At 38.6% G+C, this 22,396-nt stretch overlaps 1 protein-coding gene across 1 annotated transcript in view; it reads right to left on the minus strand.

Moving 5' to 3' along the window:
• Positions 1–22,396, minus strand: part of LOC102900754 — a 160,140-nt gene that overhangs the window by 123,919 nt on the left and 13,825 nt on the right. Inside the window, exons 2-3 of the mRNA XM_045048630.1 lie at positions 5,513–5,698; positions 5,069–5,174 (exon numbers count right to left, since the gene is read on the minus strand). Coding sequence (XP_044904565.1) covers positions 5,069–5,174; positions 5,513–5,698 — 292 coding nt within the window. The remainder of the gene's footprint in view (positions 1–5,068; positions 5,175–5,512; positions 5,699–22,396) is intronic.

Here is a 22,396-nt window from a genome sequence, read left to right on the forward strand (position 1 = left end):
TCTCTCATCTCTAAAACAAAGCAGTGTTGAGGCCAAAGGACCTTGAACTCCAAGAGTCCATGGCAAAGTGACAGAGATGCTTCCAGGGACCCACCGTGACAACCTGATGGGCCATAGGTGCATGATTGCAAACTGGGAGAGAGAAAATGAACAGAGGGGAGGGATCCCCTTCTGCGGAGAGACAAAGGGAAGAGAAAGAGAGGCTGGGGATGCATAGGACTCTATCTGGATAAGAGGAAAACCACAGACTGAGACATAGAAGGATCCAATCTTGAACTCAGGGGCTTCCTCCAGACTGGGGCCAGGCCAGTCATCCTATTTGTGCACCTGGGGAAGAGGGGAGCCAGCCCTGGGCTCGGTAACTAGTTCAGAGGCCCACTCCCCAGTGGGAGAAAGCAACCCACTCCCTGGAGTGCTGTGGGAAGAAGGTATATATCCACTCAAAGGAGCAGCACTTTCCCCCAAACCAGGGCGGAGGGAGTGGGAACCTTAAAGATATAAGGGGTTAATTCCAGCCAAGCACCAGGGAGGCACGGGCATGGGGGGGACCAGGACAAACTACCTCATTTGCGCCAGAGGCACAGTGAAGACTGCTTGAAAAGAGTGGTTTGGGAAACCTGGTCCATGGAGGAGAGACTGGGGTGGCACCATTTTTCTCTCCATCACCAACAAGGTGGGGCTTCCGGTAGGGGAAAGGGGCTTCCGGTAGGGGAGTGGGGCTTCTGGTAGGGGATAGTGGACCCACAGGGGAGGTAGGATCCACCCACACCAAACCACACCCCTCTGCGCCTGATAACTGCCTATCTACCAGAGCGGGACTCACGTGGATGAACCCAACAGCCCCTCCTTCAGACTAAGGCTGTTGCATTGCTTGATTTAATTCCCCGGACAATTTTTATTATATAGATATATTCTTCCTTCCCTTTCTCCTTCTTATCTCTTCCCTCCTCTAGTCTGGTTCCTCTGGTTGTTGGTTTGCTTAAGCAGATACATTTAATCTATTCTCTTGATACATGTTCTATACTTCTTTATTTTCCTTTCTCACTCTGGATTAAGCCATATAGTTTCTCTGTCTGGACAATTTTCTTTTCTTTTCTTTTCTTTTCTTTTCTTTTCTTTTCTTTTCTTTTCTTTTTCCCTGCCTCCTTCTTTATTTTCCTTTCTCTCTCTCTGGATTAAGCCATGTAGTTTCTCTGTCTGGTCAATTTTTATTTTCTTTCCTTTTTCCCTGCCCCTGTCACTTCTCTCTTTGTATGGGATAAGGCCTCTTGCATCAGCACCACCTCCACCCTGTTATTTACTTGTAGCTGGTGTTTCTGTTTTTTCGTTTTTGGGTTTTTTTGGTTTGTTTGTTTTGTTTTCTGTTTGTTTTTTGCTTGTTTGTTTTCCTTTCCAGGGCTACTTCAATGAACAAATCAAGGCACACCTGGTAGAGGGTCCAAAACACCACTAGGAATAGGGAGATAAAGTAACCAAAGTCACAACAACAGAGAGCAAGTAATGCTCTCCAAAAAAAACATCTTCTGAAAGCCCAGGCCCTGGACACTGGCCCCTCTTTAATATAGTAGCGCTCGCAGGTGCAGGGCACATAACAAGCTTTTAAAACTCATAAGGGACAGAAAACTAGCCAAAATGATGAACCAGAAGAATTCTCCTCAAAAACAATTCCAGGAAGAATTGACAGCTAAAGAACTGATCAAAACAGATATAAACAATATAACTGAACAATAATTTAGAATAATAGTCATAAGATTAATTTCTGGGCTTGAAAAAAGCATAGAAGACAGCAGAGAATCTATTGCTGCAGAGATCAAGGAACTGAAAAATAGTCATGATGAATTAAAATAGTGGGACACTTAACTAATTGAGCCATCCAGGCACCCCTTTCTATCTTTTTTAAGCTTCTTTCTTACTTAAGAAAGGCGCTAAATCTTCAGGCACACGGACTAGGAATAATCATAATCCTTGGTTCATGACACAAACTCATTACAATTTCGTGCTAAATATCCTCTTATGTTTTTCACTGAGTTAGTCAATTAGTTACACATTAACAATGTTATAACCTCCTTGAACTACCACCAAAACCAAAAACCAAAAACATGATAATAACCAAGAATTAACAATATGTTACCCTTCCTCTACTCTTGTTCCATACTCCTACCCTCCACAATTATGACATTTTTGGAACATTTGGGGCTTTTTACATAATCAAGGATAGTACTAGCCAACACAGCATGTGGTATATTTTTAACACTTGTCTTCATTTTCCTGTCTCCATCCTATGCATTTTTTAGAGTGTGGTCATTGAGTCAGGTTTCCTTATAAATCCTATTCAATGTCAAATTTATCTAACTGTGGAACCCATCAAGCCAGTGCTGAAAATCCTAAATGCTCTACTTGCATGAAAGTTCCTTGGGGCAGATGCAAAATGTACAATCATTACTAGAGGCTTTAGAGCAAAGCAAATCATCCTTCTTAATATTTTTTAATATTACAGTGGACAGCAAGAAGCAGAAATCTTTTTCTTAAAAAATAATTAATGGGCAGGATTTTGATAATCACAAGAGATAATTTTGAGAAGGGCCTCTCCTAAACTTCTAAATAATTCTACATAGACAAATGTTTCCTTTGTCTGCAAATAAGGATTGCTTCACCCATTACACAAGTAAAAGAACAAACAAACAAACTTTCTCCCTCAAAAAATACTTTGTATTTCTCTGAATGTTACTGTTTGTTCCTAATTCTCTGAAGGAAGAAAAACTTTTAATAGATTAAATGAGAATCACAGAACTTGAAGTCAAATAATTACTCTATGTTTTTTTCATATAAAGGAAAAAAATAATTGGCTATTAAAATTTCTTCTTTGTCTCTTCTACTGGTACCCTGCTCCAACATAGAAAGTACTTTCCTGGTTAACATTTTCCATCTACACCAGAAACCCACCTGTTTTAGGTGGGTGTTTTAGGAATTCTGCCAAATTCTACACAAAACTGCCTATGGCCCATATACATAGGGAAAGGGGGAAGAAAAAGAGCTTGTCCAAATGTTGGTACTTGGGTGAAAGTAATAGCTTATGTATCAGCAACCCCAGCTGGGCGAAATAGCAGAAAAACGTTTTGCAGAGTGCTTCCTTAAAACTACCTACCTGTAGGATACTGAAACTAGATATCCATATCAAGTATCCTGATAAGTGGCTAGTATTCAGCTAAATAGGTATTTAGCAGAGAAAAGGTGGATGGGGACAAGGGATCAAAGAGGGTTGGTTGACTAGCAGAAACCATGGGTGTAGTAAACCCATTCTACATTGTTTCCACAACTAGGACAAAAGATTTACATCCCTTCAGGTAGGTAAAACAATCTCTCTAAAATTTTTAAAATAGCATAAAATTGATGTTTGTTGATCTTGCATAGTCCAAGGACTTTTATTTCCCTGATGATATCTAGTCCTTGGTGGAGGCCCAAGCTGAGTGGCAGAGGCAGTTACTTTTATAGAGTCTTTAACTGAGTTTGCCCAGAATTCATACAAGATGAAGGAAGCAAAGATGAATTAAGTGGAGCCAGAGTAGGAGGTAAAGTATGTTGCTGATTTTTTCACCAAATTATAAATATTTATTGCTGAAGTCTAGGAATCTAGTGGATGAAGTCTATGAGTTTTGATCCCTTTTTGCGAGGTCCAATATGGAACCTAAAGGGGTCAGACAAGCCTGTATTGAAAGGGATGTTACAGAAGTGAACAGTGAGGTAATTGGAAAATTTAGGCCCAGATGTCTTCATCTATGTGTTCATGTATAAGAAGTCAGCAGCAATGATTGAAAGTTGAACTAAAAATATGTTTGAAAAATCTCAGATAGTGAACAAAGCCTAAAATTGTTAAGAACTAAGACTTATTGGGTGTCTGCAATATCCCAAGAATGCTTTGAAGGTCTTCAGTGTGTGTCTTATTTATGTTTTTCACCAATCCGATGATGTACCTGCTATGTTTCTACTTTTTTTTTTTCTTTTTAGAGAGAGAGACAGACAGAGAAAATGTGAAAGTTGGGAAGAGGGGCAGAGGGAGAGACAGAATCCCAAGCAGGCTCCATGCTCAGTGCATAGCTTGATGCAGGGCTCAATCCCACAACCCCTGGGATCATGACCTAAGCCAAAATGAAGAGTTGGATGCCCACTTGACTGAGCCACCCAGGTTCCCCATGTTTCTACTTTCATAATTGAGGAAATGGGAGTGATGGGATATTAAAAATGATACAGTTATTAAGTGGTGAATTTTTGGGGATGCAGGCTTATTCCAAACCCTAACTTTTAAAATATTATATTTTATTGCCTCAAATCAAGAAATAAATGAAAGAGTAATAAAAATCAATTTGTAATTTTGATCCTATTTTTATATATGCAGTATAAACTTGTAATGATGCTGTTTTTCCAAAGTATGAACCTTTCTTCAAAACAATTTGTTGACCTGGGTGGGCATAACAGGAATAAAGAACACTTAAGAGGTATTACAGTGTTAAGATTAGCCATGAAAATCCAGCAGGAGTTTAGAGAACAGAGTCAATGATTATGAAGGTAGTAGCACTTTTGGTCCATGTGATAAGAGTAATTTTCAGACCATGGAAACTTAAATAGTGGTAATTATTATTACTTCAGTGTAAAATATTTACTTCTTTTAAATTTTAAAAGCTTAAATCAGTCATGTAATATGATTTTGTTACCATTCCCACTGTCCCTGACATACTGAAATCCCATATACTCTGCACATAATAGAATACAGTCAGGACTTGTTGGAATAAATCCTAATTTATATGTATACTATTTTCCAGCCCTCCTAGAACTACACTTTCTCAGCATAATTATGATTCATTTTAAGTTTTCAATGTTGAGAAGATAACAAGGTATCCAAATGTAATCATTTCCATTATAGATTAATTTTTCAGGCTACTTGTTACGGTACTTATAAAAATGCTCATAGAAAAATAAAGTAACCTTAAAAATACTAATCAGTACAGTCCCTATTTACTATCTAAATTATAATCATCTCAATTATAAATCTCTTTTCATATTGACTACATACCCCTCATTACATGTGTAAACAACCTTTGCACCATATTCAAACTTTTCTCCTCTTTCAAGTTGAAAAGTACCAAAAGATGTATCTCCAGGATGTCCACAGGGCCTTTCTAAAATGAAAAAAAGAATATAATTTTATTAAGTAACACAGGAAACACATTTTATGTAGGAGCTCAAGGAAAATGACTTAATATTACATCAGAGGACATAATTGAAGATGTGGAAAAGTGAAAAATGGCAAAGTTATCATTTTATTATTAAACTTATCTGTATGGTTGGGTTTTTTTTTATTTTTGGAAGATTACAACTCCTTATTAAGAATAATGATGATATATTATTTTGTATTTAAATGATAATTGTGATATAATTCAGCTAATAATTCTATAATATCAAACAGTGTTTTCAAACTAAAGTTTTCACAAATTTCAGAAATGTATGAATTACTTACTCTCACATATTTTCAGTGGATTAAGAGCCACCCATTTTCCATTCTTGCATTCCATTACAATAGATCCAAGAGTTATATATCCAGGTCGGCATTTATATGTAGCCTGAGTTCCCTCTGGATAGTTTTGTTCAGACCAGACACCTGACAAAATTTCAGTTTGTTTTCTTGGAGGAGGTCCTTTACAATCTAAAAACAATAAACAAAGTAATTGCCTAAAGTGTTTATTTAGGTTTACAATATGTTTAGTTTATTTTTGCTTTTAAAAATACCTATGCTGTTACATGTCCATCCAAATGTATGTCTTAATATATATATATATATATATATATATATATATATATATATATATAACCTTACAGAAATTGAATTTACATAAATTTGTAAAAATAGCTTTCCATAGAAATTGCTTTACTTTACTTTATTACTTTTTTATCAAAATAATGATATTATTTGTTATTTTTATCACTACTTTAGACCTGAAAATAAACTGACAGCCTGCAAATGTATGCCACTTCATGAAGATTGTGGAACAATAGTGATATCCATTGTAGAGAGCTAAAAGTGACTTATCCTTGGTGTGCCTAAGTGGCTCAGTCAGTTAAGCATTGGACTATTGATTTCAGTTCAAGTCATTATCTCGCTTTTTGTGAGATGGAACCCCACATCAGGCTTTGTGCTGATAGCACTGTGCCTGCTTGGAATTCTCTCTCTCCCTCTCTCTCTGTCCACCCCCCCCCCACCACCACTTGCACTGTCTCTCTTTCTCCGTCTCTCAAAATAAATACAAAATCTTTTTAAAAAATGACTTATCCTTTGGGGATGCAAGGACAACATACACAAAGGTCATCAACGGTGAGAATAGTGGCAAAATCTGCCAGTTGGAATTTGTGTACCAACAGAAAATTGAAAAATGAATGTAAGGGAACATTTGCTACCCCTGACCTCTTAGCCAGGGAATATGGGTGAGATATTATATTATTCTTAACTGCTGCACTGCATTCTACTATTCATCTGTTGATTTGGAAAATACTTACTCGGTGCTATTCTAAGTTCTGAAGAAAAACAATAAATTTAAAAAGAGACAAAGTACCTGATCTCAAGTGTTTCCACTCTACCAGGGAAGTTAGTTATTAAATAAGTAATTAAAGACATGTACAATATGCATTACAGGTAGATAAATTCTAGTTAGTGAAATAAAGTGTGGTAAGATGATACAAAATTGCATGGGAATATTCCAAATATGACAAAATAGGTTGGAACAAAACAACATCCTACAGCAAATTGGAAAAACAATAACAAACTCTGTGTGGGGAGGGCGGGGAGCAGTAGGGGTGTTTTCATGTGTGTGTGTTGAAAGGAACTGGAAATCCTGGAAATAGTGAGAAGAAAAGTGATTAAATGAACTAAACCAAAGTGGGAAAGGCCTCTTTTAGCAACATATTGTTTCTGGCCATCTCTTACCTGGTTATGTTTGCCAACTCTGGGTATGGATTGAAGATTAGGCTTTGCCTGAATGGAGGGATGTTAATGAGGGAAAGAAGCAGCAGACACTTTTGGAGGTATGTCTAACAGGAAAAATTCTGAAACCTTGCACAATGAGAGTGCTCTGCTGGAGCCTAAGAGTCGAGTAAAAATTCCTATAGTTTCATAGAGAAAGTCCCAATAAGATAGCGGCAAGATGGCGGCTTAGGAGGACGATGGGCTCACCGCACGTCCTGCTGATCACTTAGATTCCACCTACACCTGCCTAAACAACCCAGAAAACCACCAGAGGATTAGCAGAACGGAGTCGCCGGAGCCAAACGCAGACGAGAGGCCCACGGAAGAGGGTAGGAAGGGCGGCGAGGCGGTGCGCGCTCCACGGACTGGCGGGAGGGAGCCGGGGCGGAGGGGCGGCTCGCCGGCCAAGCAGAGCCCCCGAGTCTGGCTTGCAAAAGCGGAGGGGCCTGACGGACTGTGTTCCCACAACAAGCGCGACTTAGCGTCTGGGAGGTCATAAGTTAACAGCTCTGCTCGGAAAGCGGGAAGGCTGGAGGACAAAGGGAGGGAGAGCTGCTGAGCCCCCTGATGACAGAGCTCAGCTTGGTGGGGAACAAAGGCGCTCGCCAGCGCCATCTCCCCCGCCCATCCCCCAGCCAAAATCCCAAAGGGAACCAGTTCCTGCCAGGGAACTTGCTCGCTCCGCGCAAACACCCAACTCTGTGCTTCTGCGGAGCCAAACCTCCGGCAGCGGATCTGACTCCCTCCCGCTGCCACAGGGCCCCTCCTGAAGAGGATCACCTAAGGAGAAGCGAGGTAAGCCTGCCCCTCTTGCCCCCGTGCACCTTGCCTACCCACCCCAGCTAATACGCCAGATCCCCAGCATCACAAGCCTGGCAGTGTGCAAGTAGCCCAGATGGGCCACACCACCCCACAGTGAATCCCGCCCCTAGGAGAGGGGAAGAGAAGGCACACACCAGTCTGACTGTGGCCCCAGCGGTGGGCTGGGGGCAGACATCAGGTCTGACTGCGGCACCACCCACCAACTCCAGTTATACACCACAGCACAGGGGAAGTGCCCTGCAGGTCCTCACCACGCCAGGGACTATCCAAAATGACCAAGCGGAAGAATTCCCCTCAGAAGAATCTCCAGGAAATAACAACAGCTAATGAGCTGATCAAAAAGGATTTAAATAATATAACAGAAAGTGAATTTAGAATAATAGTCATAAAATTAATCGCTGGGCTTGAAAACAGTATACGGGACAGCAGAGAATCTCTTGCTACAGAGATCAAGGGACTAAGGAACAGTCACGAGGAGCTGAAAAACACTTTAAACGAAATGCATAACAAAATGGAAACCACCACAGCTAGGCTTGAAGAGGCAGAGGAGACAATAGGTGAACTAGAAGATAAAGTTATGGAAAAAGAGGAAGCTGAGAAAAAGAGAGATAAAAAATCCAGGAGTATGAGGGGAAAATTAGAGAACTAAGTGATACACTAAAAAGAAATAATATACGCATAAGTGGTATCCCAGAGGAGGAAGAGAGAGGGAAAGGTGCTGAAGGGGTACTTGAAGAAATCATAGCTGAGAACTTCCCTGAACTGGGGAAGGAAAAAGGCATTGAAATCCAAGAGGCACAGAGAACTCCCTTCAGACGTAACTTGAATCGATCTTCTGCACGACATATCATAGTGAAACTGGCAAAATACAAGGATAAAGAGAAAATTCTGAAAGCAGCAAGGGGTAAACGTGCCCTCACATATAAAGGGAGACCTATAAGACTCGTGACTGATCTCTCTTTTGAAACTTGGCATGCCAGAAAGAATTGGCACGAGATTTTCAGGGTGCTAGACAGAAAAATTATGCAGCCAAGAATCCTTTATCCAGCAAGTCTGTCATTTAGAATAGAAGGAGAGATAAAGGTCTTCCCAAACAAACAAAAACTGAAGGAATTTGTCACCACTAAACCAGCCCTACAAGAGATCCTAAGGGGGACCCTGTGAGACAAAGTCCCAGAGACATCACTACCAGCATAAAACATACAGACATCACAATGGCTCTAAACCCGTATCTTTTTATAATAACACTGAATGTAAATGGATTAAATGCACCAACCAAAAGACATAGGGTATCAGAATGGATAAAAAAACAAGACCATCTATTTGCTGTCTACAAGAGACTCATTTTAGACCTGAGGACACCTTTAGATTGAGAGTGAGGGGATGGAGAACTATTTATCATGCTACTGGAAGCCAAAAGAAAGCTGGAGTAGCCATACTTATATCAGACAAACTAGACTTTAAATTAAAGGCTGTAACAAGAGATGAAGAAGGACATTATATAATAGTTACAGGGTCTATCCATCAGGAAGAGCTAACAATTATAAATGTCTATGCGCCGAATACCGGAGCCCCCAAATATATAAAACAATTACTCATAAACATAAGCAACCTTATCGATAAGAATGTGGTAATTGCAGGGGACTTTAACACCCCACTTACAGAAATGGATAGATCATCTAGACACATGGTCAATAAAGAAACAAGGGCCCTGAATGAGACATTGGATCAAATGGACTTGACAGATATATTTAGAACTCTACATCCCAAAGCAACAGAATATACTTTCTTCTCGAGTGCACATGGAACATTCTCCAAGATAGATCATATACTGGGTCACAAAACAGCCCTTCATAAGTTTACAAGAATTGAAATTATACCATGCATACTTTCAGACCACAATGCTATGAAGCTTGAAATCAACCACAAAAAAAAAGTCTGGAAAACCTCCAAAAGCATGGAGGTTAAAGAACACCCTACTAAAGAATGAGTGGGTCAACCAGGCAATTAGGGAAGAAATTAAAAAATATATGGAAACAAACGAAAATGAAAATACAACAATCCAAACGCTTTGGGACGCAGCGAAGGCAGTCCTGAGAGGAAAATACATTGCAATCCAGGCCTATCTCAAGAAACAAGAAAAATCCCAAATACAAAATCTAACAGCACACCTAAAGGAACTAGAAGCAGAACAGCAAAGGCAGCCTAAACCCAGCAGAAGAAGAGAAATAATAAAGATCAGAGCAGAAATAAACAATATAGTATCTAAAAAAACTGTAGAGCAGATCAACGAAACCAAGAGTTGGTTTTTTGAAAAAATAAACAAAATTGACAAAGCTCTAGCCAGGCTTCTCAAAAAGAAAAGGGAGATGACCCAAATAGATAAAATCATGAATGAAAATGGAATTATTACAACCAATCCCTCAGAGATACAAACAATTATCAGGGAATACTATGAAAAATTATATGCCAACAAATTGGACAACCTGGAAGAAATGGACAAATTCCTGAACACCCACACTCTTCCAAAACTCAATCAGGAGGAAATAGAAAGCTTGAACAGACCCATAACCAGCGAAGAAATTGAATCGGTTATCAAAAATCTCCCAACAAATAAGAGTCCAGGACCAGATGGCTTCCCAGGGGAGTTCTACCAGACGTTTAAAGCAGAGATAATACCTATCCTTCTCAAGCTATTCCAAGAAATAGAAAGGGAAGGAAAACTTCCAGACTCATTCTATGAAGCCAGTATTACTTTGATTCCTAAACCAGACAGAGACCCAGTAAAAAAAGAGAACTACAGCCAATATCCCCGATGAATATGGATACAAAAATTCTCAATAAGATACTAGCAAATCGAATTCAACGGCATATAAAAAGAATTATTCACCATGATCAAGTGGGATTCATTCCTGGGATGCAGGGCTGGTTCAACATTCGCAAATCAATCAACGTGATACATCACATTAACAAAAAAAAAGAGAAGAACCATATGATCCTGTCAATCGATGCAGAAAAGGCCTTTGACAAAATCCAGCACCCTTTCTTAATAAAAACCCTTGAGAAAGTCGGGATAGAAGGAACATACTTAAAGATCATAAAAGCCATTTATGAAAAGCCCACAGCTAACATCATCCTCAATGGGGAAAAACTGAGAGCTTTTTACCTGAGATCAGGAACACGACAAGGATGTCCACTCTCACCGCTGCTGTTTAACATAGTACTGGAAGTTCTAGCATCAGCAATCAGACAACAAAAGGAAATCAAAGGCATCAAAATTGGCAAAGATGAAGTTAAGCTTTCGCTTTTTGCAGATGACATGATATTATACATGGAAAATCCGACAGACTCCACCAAAAGTCTGCTAGAACTGATACATGAATTCAGCAAAGTTGCAGGATACAAAATCAATGTACAGAAATCAGTTGCATTCTTATACACTAACAATGAAGCAACAGAAAGACAAATAAAGAAACGGATCCCATTCACAATTGCACCAAGAAGCATAAAATACCTAGGAATAAATCTAACCAAAGATGTAAAGGATCTGTATGCTGAAAACTATAGAAAGCTTATGAAGGAAATTGAAGAAGATTTAAAGAAATGGAAAGACATTCCCTGCTCATGGATTGGAAAAATAAATATTGTCAAAATGTCAATACTACCCAAAGCTATCTACACATTCAATGCAGTCCAATCAAAATTGCACCAGCATTCTTCTTGAAACTAGAACAAGCAATCCTAAAATTCATATGGAACCACAAAAGGCCCCGAATAGCCAAAGGAATTTTGAAGAAGAAGACCAAAGCAGGAGGCATCATAATCCCAGACTTTAGCCTCTACTACAAAGCTGTCATCATCAAGACAGCATGGTATTGGCACAAAAACAGACACATAGACCAATGGAATAGAATAGAAACCCCAGAACTAGACCCACAAACGTATGGCCAACTCATCTTTGACAAAGCAGGAAAGAACATCCAATGGAAAAAAGACAGCCTCTTTAACAAATGGTGCTGGGAGAACTGGACAGCAACATGCAGAAGGTTGAAACTAGACTACTTTCTCACACCATTCACAAAAATAAACTCAAAATGGATAAAGGACCTAAATGTGAGACAGGAAACCATCAAAACCTTAGAGGAGAAAGCAGGAAAAGACCTCTCTGACCTCAGCCGTAGCAATCTCTTACTCAACACATCCCCAAAGGCAAGGGAATTAAAAGCAAAAGTGAATTACTGGGACCTTATGAAAATAAAAAGCTTCTGCACAGCAAAGGAAACAACCAACAAAACTAAAAGGCAACCAACGGAATGGGAAAAGATATTCGCAAATGACATATCGGACAAAGGGCTAGTATCCAAAATCTATAAAGAGCTCACCAAACTCCACACCCGAAAAACAAATAACCCAGTGAAGAAATGGGCAGAAAACATGAATAGACACTTCTCTAAAGAAGACATCCGGATGGCCAACAGGCACATGAAAAGATGTTCAGCGTCGCTCCTTATCAGGGAAATACAAATCAAAACCACACTCGGGTATCACCTCACGCCAGTCAGAGTGGCCAAAATGAACAAATCAGGAGACTATAGATGCTGGAGAGGATGTGGAGAAACGGGAACCCTCTTGCACTGTTGGTGGGAATGCAAATTGGTGCAGCCGCTCTGGAAAGCAGTGTGGAGGTTCCTCAGAAAATTAAAAATAGACCTTCCCTATGACCCAGCAATAGCACTGCTAGGAATTTATCCAAGGGATACAGGAGTACTGATGCATAGGTGCACTTGTACCCCAATGTTCATAGCAGCAGTCTCAACAATAGCCAAATTATGGAAAGAGCCTAAATGTCCATCAACTGATGAATGGATAAAGAAATTGTGGTTTATATACACAATGGAATACTACGTGGCAATGAGAAAAAATGAAATATGGCCTTTTGTAGCAACGTGGATGGAACTGGAGAGTGTGATGCTAAGTGAAATAAGCCATACAGAGAAAGACAGATACCATATGGTTTCACTCTTATGTGGATCCTGAGAAACTTAACAGGAACCCATGGGGGAGGGGAAGGAAAAAAAAAAAAAGAGGTTAGAGTGGGAGAGAGCCAAAGCATAAGAGACTGTTAAAAACTGAGAACAAACAGGGTTGATGGGGGGTGGGAGGGAGGAGAGGGTGGGTGATGGGTATTGAGGAGGGCACCTTTTGGGATGAGCACTGGGTGTTGTATGGAAACCAATTTGTCAATAAATTTCATATATATATATATATATAAAAAAGAAAAAGTCCCAATAAGAAAAAGATCATGCTTCAAATACACACCTGTATCCTCATCAAAACAGTTGCCAAATTTGAAAGTCACTCAGGGTGAGATTAAAGAACAGAGGTCAAAACATCAGAAAAGCAGGATAAATCCCTCAGAGTATTTTGGGATGGATGAAGATGAGACCAATCAGATTCTTGATAAAAAGGCAAGAAGGTCTTTACTTTTAGACTTTTTAAACCAGAAGTGGACTGACTCAAACCAGAAGTGCAACTCAGACCCATCTGAGCTCATTTCTTGATTAGATCAATAAAAAGCAAACACTCTTGTCAATCGGGGTGGGGGACGGTAAATAATATGAACATTTACATTTATTTCATATGAAATGTATGGCTTTGTATAAAAAATTAAAAGATACATAAAGAAGCAAAAAATGTGATAAAAAATGAAGCAAAAACAAATGGATTCTGGAAGCCAGACACTCATATTCAGATGTTGGAATTAGTGTCAAGGTCACTAAAATAGCTATTTTAAGTATGTTAAAGGAACGACAGGGAAACAATAGATAAAATAAATTTTAAAAAACAGATATTCAAAAGAAAATTGAAACTATAAAAATAACCATGTGTTATACTAAAATTACAAATAAATATCTGAAATATGGATACATTGGATGGTCTTAAGAGCCAAACGGACACAGCAGAACACAAATGTATTAAACTTGAAGAAGACTAATGTAGAAATATAAAAAATGAATACAGAAAGATAAGAGTGTAGAAAACACCAACAACAAACAAAACAGTGCAAGAAATGTGTGAAGCAAAGTGATACCTGTTTGTTTAATTAAAGTTCCAAAACTAGAGGAGAGAAAAGACAAAAATATTTGAATAAAAAATAGCTAAAGTTTCCTAAAATTGATTAAAAAAAATCAACTCTCAGGTCCCCAGGGAGGACCTCTGAATGGGGATCCCTGTGCAGTACTTGGCAGAAGAATGGGGACAACTAGGGGATGGGGGTGGGCTTTGTGTCAATTAGGCAGAACTCTTTTGTCCTGAAACACAAATTCTTAAAAGCAGACAGAGAAAGAACACATTTCTGTCAGAACAATGAAAATAGCAGCCATGTTTGTAACAGTAACTACTGAAGCATGAAGACATTAGACATGCCAGTGTGCTGGCATTTCTAAAGTGCTGAAAAATGAACAGCAATAGAGAACTCTGAACCCAGTAGAAATATACTGCAAAATGAAGGAGAATAGAAACACATTCTCAAACAAATAAAAACAGAGAGCATTCAATAATAGCAGACTGACACTAAAAAACAAACAAAAAAACAAGCAAAAAAACCCTACTAAAACTCTCTAGGTTGAAGGAAAATGATCCCATAGATAAGCCAAAAAAGAGTAAGAATAAATGAGCAAGACTGAAGAAAATAAACATATGGGTTAATAAAAAGACTACTGAAAAATAATAAATAATGTGCTATGTATATTTTAACACAATTGAAAAAGACCATTGACTTAAAATCAGTAACAATGTCTTATAGTGTTTATAAAACATTCAGAAGTAAAATACATAACAATAATAACAAAAATTTCAAGAGATAACAAGTGAAATTAAACTGTTTTAATGTTTATATAGTTTAGAGTATATTAAAAGTATTAATTTAGTGTAGACTGTAATAATTTGAGTATGCTTACTGTAAAACATTAATATTAGGAAATATATAACTAATAGAAATTATATAGTGAGTTAGTAAAGAACATTTCATTAATATTTTATAAAGGCAGAAAAGGAGGAATAGAACAACAAAGGAGAGATGACATGAAAAATAAATGGCAATATGTTATGTTTGAGCTTAACTGTCTCAGCAATTACAATAAATGTAAATGGATTCAGCACTCCAATTAAAATATAAACACTGACTGGAGGAAAACAAACTAAAAAGAAGTGTATGCTGATTACTCTTAATAAAATGGGATAGATAAATTGAAAGTAAATGATGAAAACCGATACATTATAAAAATATTAGTCAAAAAAGGGTTAGTATGTTAACATCAGACAAATAATAATTTAAGGTAGAAAGTATTGCTAGATAAAAAGAGGGCCATTTCACAATAAAAGAGCTACTTTAACAGAAAGATGTAATAATTCTAAATGTGTATAAACATTTAGAATGATTGCTGGAGTTGGCTCACACTGACTCACAGAAGCTAATTATACACATCTCTTCCCAATACAGTATTCAGTGATGTCACATTTGTAACTTGAAATTGACCATATCATGAGTTTTTACACTATATCAACTGGCACATTCTATAAGTCAAGACTCTTTCCTTTCTTTTTGTTTAATAGTTGATTGTTATATAATTGCCAGCATGTCACTGTACATAAATGTAATAATATGTCTTCAAGATATAATAGAAGTAAAAGAAGTAAACAAATCTGTCATAATAGTTTGAGATTTAAATGTACTTCAAGTGTCTGGTAAACAAGCAGATAGACAAATAAGGATACAGAATGTATGACAATTATTAAACAAAGCAATCTTTTATATAGTTACAGAATGCAACCTTCAACAGCAGCAGATACATACTCATTCCAAACACACATGGAATATTCACTAAAATAGACTATAGGCAAATCTCAATAAATTTCAAAGGATTGAAATCACTCTAAGTATATTGCCTGACCACTAGATATTGCTAACAGAAAATAACTGGAAAAATCTCAAAAGTTTTGAGGTTAAGCAACACTTCTGAATCACTCATGGGCTAAAGAAGAAATCACAATTCATATTAGAATATAAATTGAACTAAACAATAATGAAAATATGATATATATCAAAATTTGTGGCATGCTATGAAGCTGAATTCCTAAACTTTACACCTGGGAGCCCTGTCCACAAAAGCCCTGCATCCTGACCTCAGGGAATGCAGGGAGGTATCTGGCTCTGGCCAAATTTTCACCCCTTCCCCTTAGTGGATATAGGCAGTGATGACTCAGGAGGCAGGATCTCACTATTGCTAGGAGATTTTAAAAACCTCAAGAGTTCTCGGGTGCCTGGCTGGCTCAGTCAATAGAGTATGTGACTCTTGATCTTGGGGTTGTGAGTTTCAGCCTTACGTTGAGTGTGGAGATTACTTAAAAAAGAAAATCTTTAAAGCAAAACAAAACAATCCTCCAGAGTCCTATAACACAAGCATGCAAAAAAAAACCCAAAACCCCTCCAATCTCAGTTTATAAAACTAGTTGGCTTCACCAGTAACTTATATAAAATATGCAAGGAGAAATAACATTGCTATTAATATCTGAAATAGCTAGTGAGAAAAAATTTTAGTGGGTAAAGGACTTGAATAAATGTTTCCCAAAGAGAATATCCAAGTGATCAAAAAACTGATGAAAAATTGCTCAAACTGAAAATGAAAATGAAAACCATAATAAACCATGAGTAAAATAACATGATACAGGGGCGCCTGGGTGGCCCTGGTGGTAAGCGTCCAACTTCAGCTCAGGTCATGATCTCATGGTTCTTGAGTTCAAGCCCCGCGTCGGGCTCTGTGCTGACAGCTCAGAGCCTGGAGCCTGCTTCTGATTCTGTGTCTCCCTCTCCCTCTGCTCCTACCCCACTCACACTCTGTCTCTCTCTCAAAAATAAATAAACAGGGGCGCCTGGGTGGCTCAGTCGGTTAAGCGTCCGACTTCAGCTCAGGTCACGATCTCACAGTCCGTGAGTTCGAGCCCCGCGTCGGGCTCTGTGCTGATGGCTCGGGGCCTGGAGCCTGCTTCAGATTCTGTGTCTCCCTCTCTCTCTGCCCCTCCCCCTGCTCACGCCCTGTCTCCGTCTCAAAAATAAACGTAAAAAATAAATAAATAAATAAATAAATAAATAAATAAATAAACATTAAAAAAATTTTTAAATAACATGATATTGGCAAAAATTTAACAAGTTAAAAAATCCCACCATTTGGAAATAATGTGGAGCATTAGGAACTGTTGGTACAAAGACAAATGGGAACCACCACAATAGAAAAGAATTTAGAAACTTGTAGTGAAAATTCAAAGTATGCATTGCTTATTACTTGGAAATTTTACTCCTAGGAATACATCACTGAGAAGCTAAGACACATGTGAGCTAGATTTCATGTGTGGCAATATTTCTAGCATATGATTTTTAATAGCCAGAAACAACTCCAATATCCATCAGTAAACAAATAAATAAATAAATAAAATTTATGGTATATTCATGCAATGGAATAGTCCACCCAATGCTACAAAATGACCTGAAAAGAAACGAAATAATAATCATGAAGTAAAAGACACATAGGTGACTTTTTAGGAATATTTCAACTATATACAATTTAAGAACAAACGTATATTTTAGGGATGTGTACATAGGCTGTAAAGCTATTAAAGAAGAGCAAAAATGCAATTACCAGAAATATTAAGATAATGTTTTCTTCTAGAGCAAAGGTAGGGTTATTGACATAATAGAAACCCATGGGGATTTTCAGGGATGCTGGGAATGTTTTGCTTCTTGACATGGTGATTTATTATGTTTGTAATATGGTAGATTCATATTTTATTCACTCATATATTATATTTCACAATAAGGGTATTAAAGTAACAGAATCTGCATTTACAGTATGATTCTTATTTTGCAAAAAATTAAATGACATATAAAGAGATCACAGGATGTTAATATGAAGCTCATGCCTACACATATTTTTATTTTAGAGAGGAGGGAGGGGCAGAGGGAGAGAGAGAAAGAGAGAGAGAAAGAGAGAGAATTTTATTTTATTTTTTATTTATTTTTTATTTTTTATTTTTTATTTTTGGGACAGAGAGAGACAGAGCATGAACGGGGGAGGGGCAGAGAGAGAGGGAGACACAGAATCGGAAACAGGCTCCAGGCTCTGAGCCATCAGCCCAGAGCCTGACGCGGGGCTCGAACTCACGGACTGCGAGATCGTGACCTGGCTGAAGTCGGACGCTTAACCGACTGCGCCACCCAGGCGCCCCAAGAGAGAGAATTTTAAGCAGATTTCACGCTCAGCACAAAGTCTGAAGCAGGACTCGATCCTAGGACCCTAAGATTCAGACCTGAGCTGAAACCAAGAGTCCGACACTCAACTGACTGAGCCACCCAGGCACCCCATAATTGCTAATATTTTTAATACTGCTTGCTGCTTAATTTAGGTATAACTACCCTTGATATTAGAGTGACTACAGGAAGACCTAAGAGGGTGGGGTAGTAGAAGGACTGATTGTCTCATCCCTTGAACACACTAGATAAATATCACATCATTATGAACACCCAAGATATTGATCTGAGGACTGACAGGAAAAGTTGCATAACTAGAGGGAGAGAAGGGGCCACATTGTGGAAGGTAGGAGGTGTGGAGCAATGCTTTGGGGGAAAAATCGATCATGGGTACTATGGAAGAGAGCCTTGGTCATGGAAAGAAGAAAGGAGAGAGAGGGAGAGAGAGAGAGAGAGAGAGAGAGAGAGAGAGAGAGAGGAGCATACAGGGACTGGCACAAGGAAAACGACTGGGAAAATGAAAGGGGCTGATTTTTGTGAGTTTTTATGACCAGTAGAGCTCAAATACTGAAGGTTTAGAAGTCTTCTGCATGGCTGGTGTGAAGCCCTCAGGGCACTGCAGTGCTCCTGTGAAGGAGAGCAGATAGGCCCAGGGGGCAGAAGGTGCTATTCGAGGATCCTCTGGGACACATTGTGAAATATGGTTCCCCCTTTTTAGAGCACATGTTGGAGAGGTGGCATTCCCTCTCCCCAGGACAAAAGAACTGGCAAGCACTATTTCTCTCCCCTGCCTCTCAACATAGGTGCAGAGACACCTGTTGAAGGTGGCTAACCCAGACATCAGCTCTTTGATGTGCTTTACTCCAAACCCACAGCCCTGTTCTGTGGTACAACTGCCCTTCTAGGACAAACCTACATCAGTCTCAGTGTGGCAAGACCTTTCCCCAGAGGACCAACATGCATCTGTACCATGCCAGGTCCCTAAAATTTTGAGTTTTAAAACTCAACCAGCCTGCCTGGGATAGAACACAGGTGCATTGTGCTGCCAGGCAAGCAGAGAGCCCAGACACAGTCAGGGTGAAGGTAGGAATCTGAAGGACAACTGGGACACATGACTGGAGATTATTCCCTCTCCAGGAGGGCATTCTGGACAGTGGTGGGCATGATGTCCCCTTTCCAGGAATGAGGGACAGGGCTGGCACCATTCCCCCTCGCCACCCCTCAACATAAACTAACTTCAGTAAGCAGCACAGCATCAACCTGGCGGCCTAAACCATTTATACCAAGTCCCATACCCCTGTGCTCTGAAGGTGCTTCTTTACTGGGGCAGGTGTGCCTGAGAACCAGCTTTGTGGGCTTCTGCCCCCAGAAGACCAGCACAAACTCCCCCACATGCACCATGTCTACTGACCATAGAGTGCTGAAAAGCTTCAGCTCTAGTGGAAATAGCATCAGATCTCTTTTAGCAAGCAGACCAGAGCAGACCTAGTTAAAACTTGCCACACTCTGGCCAAGGTCTAAATATTACCCACTGCAGGCAAGGAGAAACTCTGCAGAGGAATGACCTATAGGAAAGAGCAGCCAAAACACAGCAGCACACTGCAGACACCAGAGGCACTTCCTGAAGTGCTAGGTGCTGGACAGTGCATGACTTCTTCTGTATAAAGCCATTACTCTGAAGAGTAGGAAACATAAGAGGCTTTCCTAACATACAGAAGAAGACAGACCTAGACAAAATACCAAGACAGACGAATTAATCCTAAAAGAAAGAACAAGAAAAGGCTACAGCCAGGGATCTAGATGAAACAGATATAAGAAATATGCCTGATTCAGAGTTTAAAGCAACAATCATAAGGACACTAGCTGGGGTTGAGAAAAGCGTAGAATGCACAAGGGACTCCCTTACCACAGAGATAAATGACCTAATAACTAGTTAGGCCAAAATGAAAAATGCAATAGGTGAGATCTGAAACCAACTGGATGTAATGACCATTAGGATGGAAGAAACTAGGAATGAACCAGTGATTTAGAAGATAAGCTTATGAAAAATATTGAAGCTGAAGAAAAGAGGGAAATAAAAATATTATACCACAAATGTAAAATTAAGGAACTCAGTGACTCCTTAAAGTGTAATAAGATTCATATCAGGAGTCCCAGAAGAAAAAGAGGGAGAAAAGAGAAAAGGCAGAAGGATCGTCTGAGGAAATTATAGCTGAAAACTTCCCTAATCTGGGGAAGGAAACAGACATCCAAATCCAGGAGGCACAGAGAATTCCCATCAAAATGAACAAAAGCAGGCCAACACCAAACATATTGTAGTTAAATTCACAAAATATAGAGATAGAGAAAAAATCCTAAAAGCAGCACAAAAGAAGTCCCTAACTTTAAAGGGAAGATAAAATAGGCTAGCAGCAGATCTCTCCACAGAGATTTGGCAGGCAGAAGGGAGTGACATGATATATTCAATGTGGTGAATGGGAAAAATATGCAGCCAGGAATACTCAATCCAGCAAGGCTGTCACTCAGAATTGAAGGAGAGATAAACAGTTTCCAAGACAAACAAAATCTAAAGGAATTTGTAACCATTAAATCAGCTCCACAAGAAATATTAAAGGGGACTCTTTGAGTGGAAAAGAAAGACCAAAGCAACAAACTTTAGAAAAGAACAGAGAAAATCTCCAGAAACAATGGCAAAACAAATTAAAAAATGGCACTAAATTAATATCTATCAACAATCACTCTGAATGTCAATGGACTAAATGCTCCAATCAAAAGGTATAGGGTATCAGAATGGATAATACAAAAAGACCCATCAATATGCTGCCTACAATAAACTCATTTTAGATCCAAAGACACTTGTAGATTAAAAGTGTAGATTTAAAGTGAGGGGATGGAGAACCATTTATCATGCTAATGGATATCAAAAGAAAGCTGGAGTAGCCATACTTATATCAGACAAACTAGATTTTAGACCAAAGACTGTAACAAGAGAAAAAGAAGGGCATTCTATCATAATAAAGGGGTTTTCCATCAAGATCTAACAATTGTATACATTTGTGCCCCCAACTTTAAATGCCCAAATATATAAAAGAATAACAAACATAAAGGAACTCATTGGCAATAATACAATAAAGTACGGTACTTTTATACCCTACTTACCAATGGACAGATAGTCTACACATAAAACCATTAAGGAAACAATGACTTTGATTGACACACTAGACCAGATGGACTTAACACATATATTCAGAACATTTCATCCTAAAGCAGCAGAATACACATTCTTTTTGAGTGTGCATGGAACATTCTCCAGAATAGATCACATATGAGGTCACAAATCTGACCTCAACAAGTACAAAAAGATTGAGATCATAGCATGCATATTTTCAGGCCACAACCCTATGAAAGTTGAAGTCAACAACAAGAAAAATTTTGAAAAGACAACAAATACATGGCGTTTAAAGAACATCCAACTAAAGAATGAATGGGCCAACCAGGAAATTAAAGTCGAAATAAAAAAATACATAGAAAGAAATGATAATGAAAACACAACAGTCCAAAACCTTTGGAAAGCACCAAAGTAGTCCTAAGAGGGAAGTATATAGCAATACAGGTCTACTTCAAGAAGCAAGAAAAATCTCAAATACGCAACCTAACCTTACACCTAAAGGAGCTAGGAAAAGAACAACAAACGAAGCCAAAAACCAGCAGAAGAAGGGAAATAATAAAGATTAGAGCAGAAATAATGTTATAGAAACAAATTTTAAAAATCATAACAGATCAATGCAACCAGGAATGATTCTTGGAAAGAATTAATACAATTGATAGCCCCCTAGCCAGACTTAACAAAAAAGAAAAGAAAAAGGACCTAAATAAATAAAATCATGAATGAGAGAGGAGAGATAACAACCAACACCACAGAAATACAAACAAGTATAAGAGAACATTATGAAAAATTATATGCCAACAAATTAGGCAATCTGGAAGAAATGGATAAATTCCTAGAAACATATCAACTACCAAAATTGAAACAGGAAGAAATAGAAAACTTGAACAGACTGATAACCAGCAAAGGAATAGAATCAGGAATAAAAAATCTCCCAAACAAACAAAAAAGTCCAGGACCAGGGGAATTCTAACAAACAATTAAAGAAGAGTTAATTAATTCTGGGGCACCTGGGTGGCTTAGTCAGTTGAGTGTCTGACTTCAGCTCAGGTCGTGATCTCGTGGTTTGTGAGTTCAAGTCTCACATCAGGCT

Source organism: Felis catus, chromosome F1 (genome assembly GCF_018350175.1).
Source record: "Felis catus isolate Fca126 chromosome F1, F.catus_Fca126_mat1.0, whole genome shotgun sequence".
Classification (NCBI taxonomy): Eukaryota; Metazoa; Chordata; class Mammalia; order Carnivora; family Felidae; genus Felis; species Felis catus.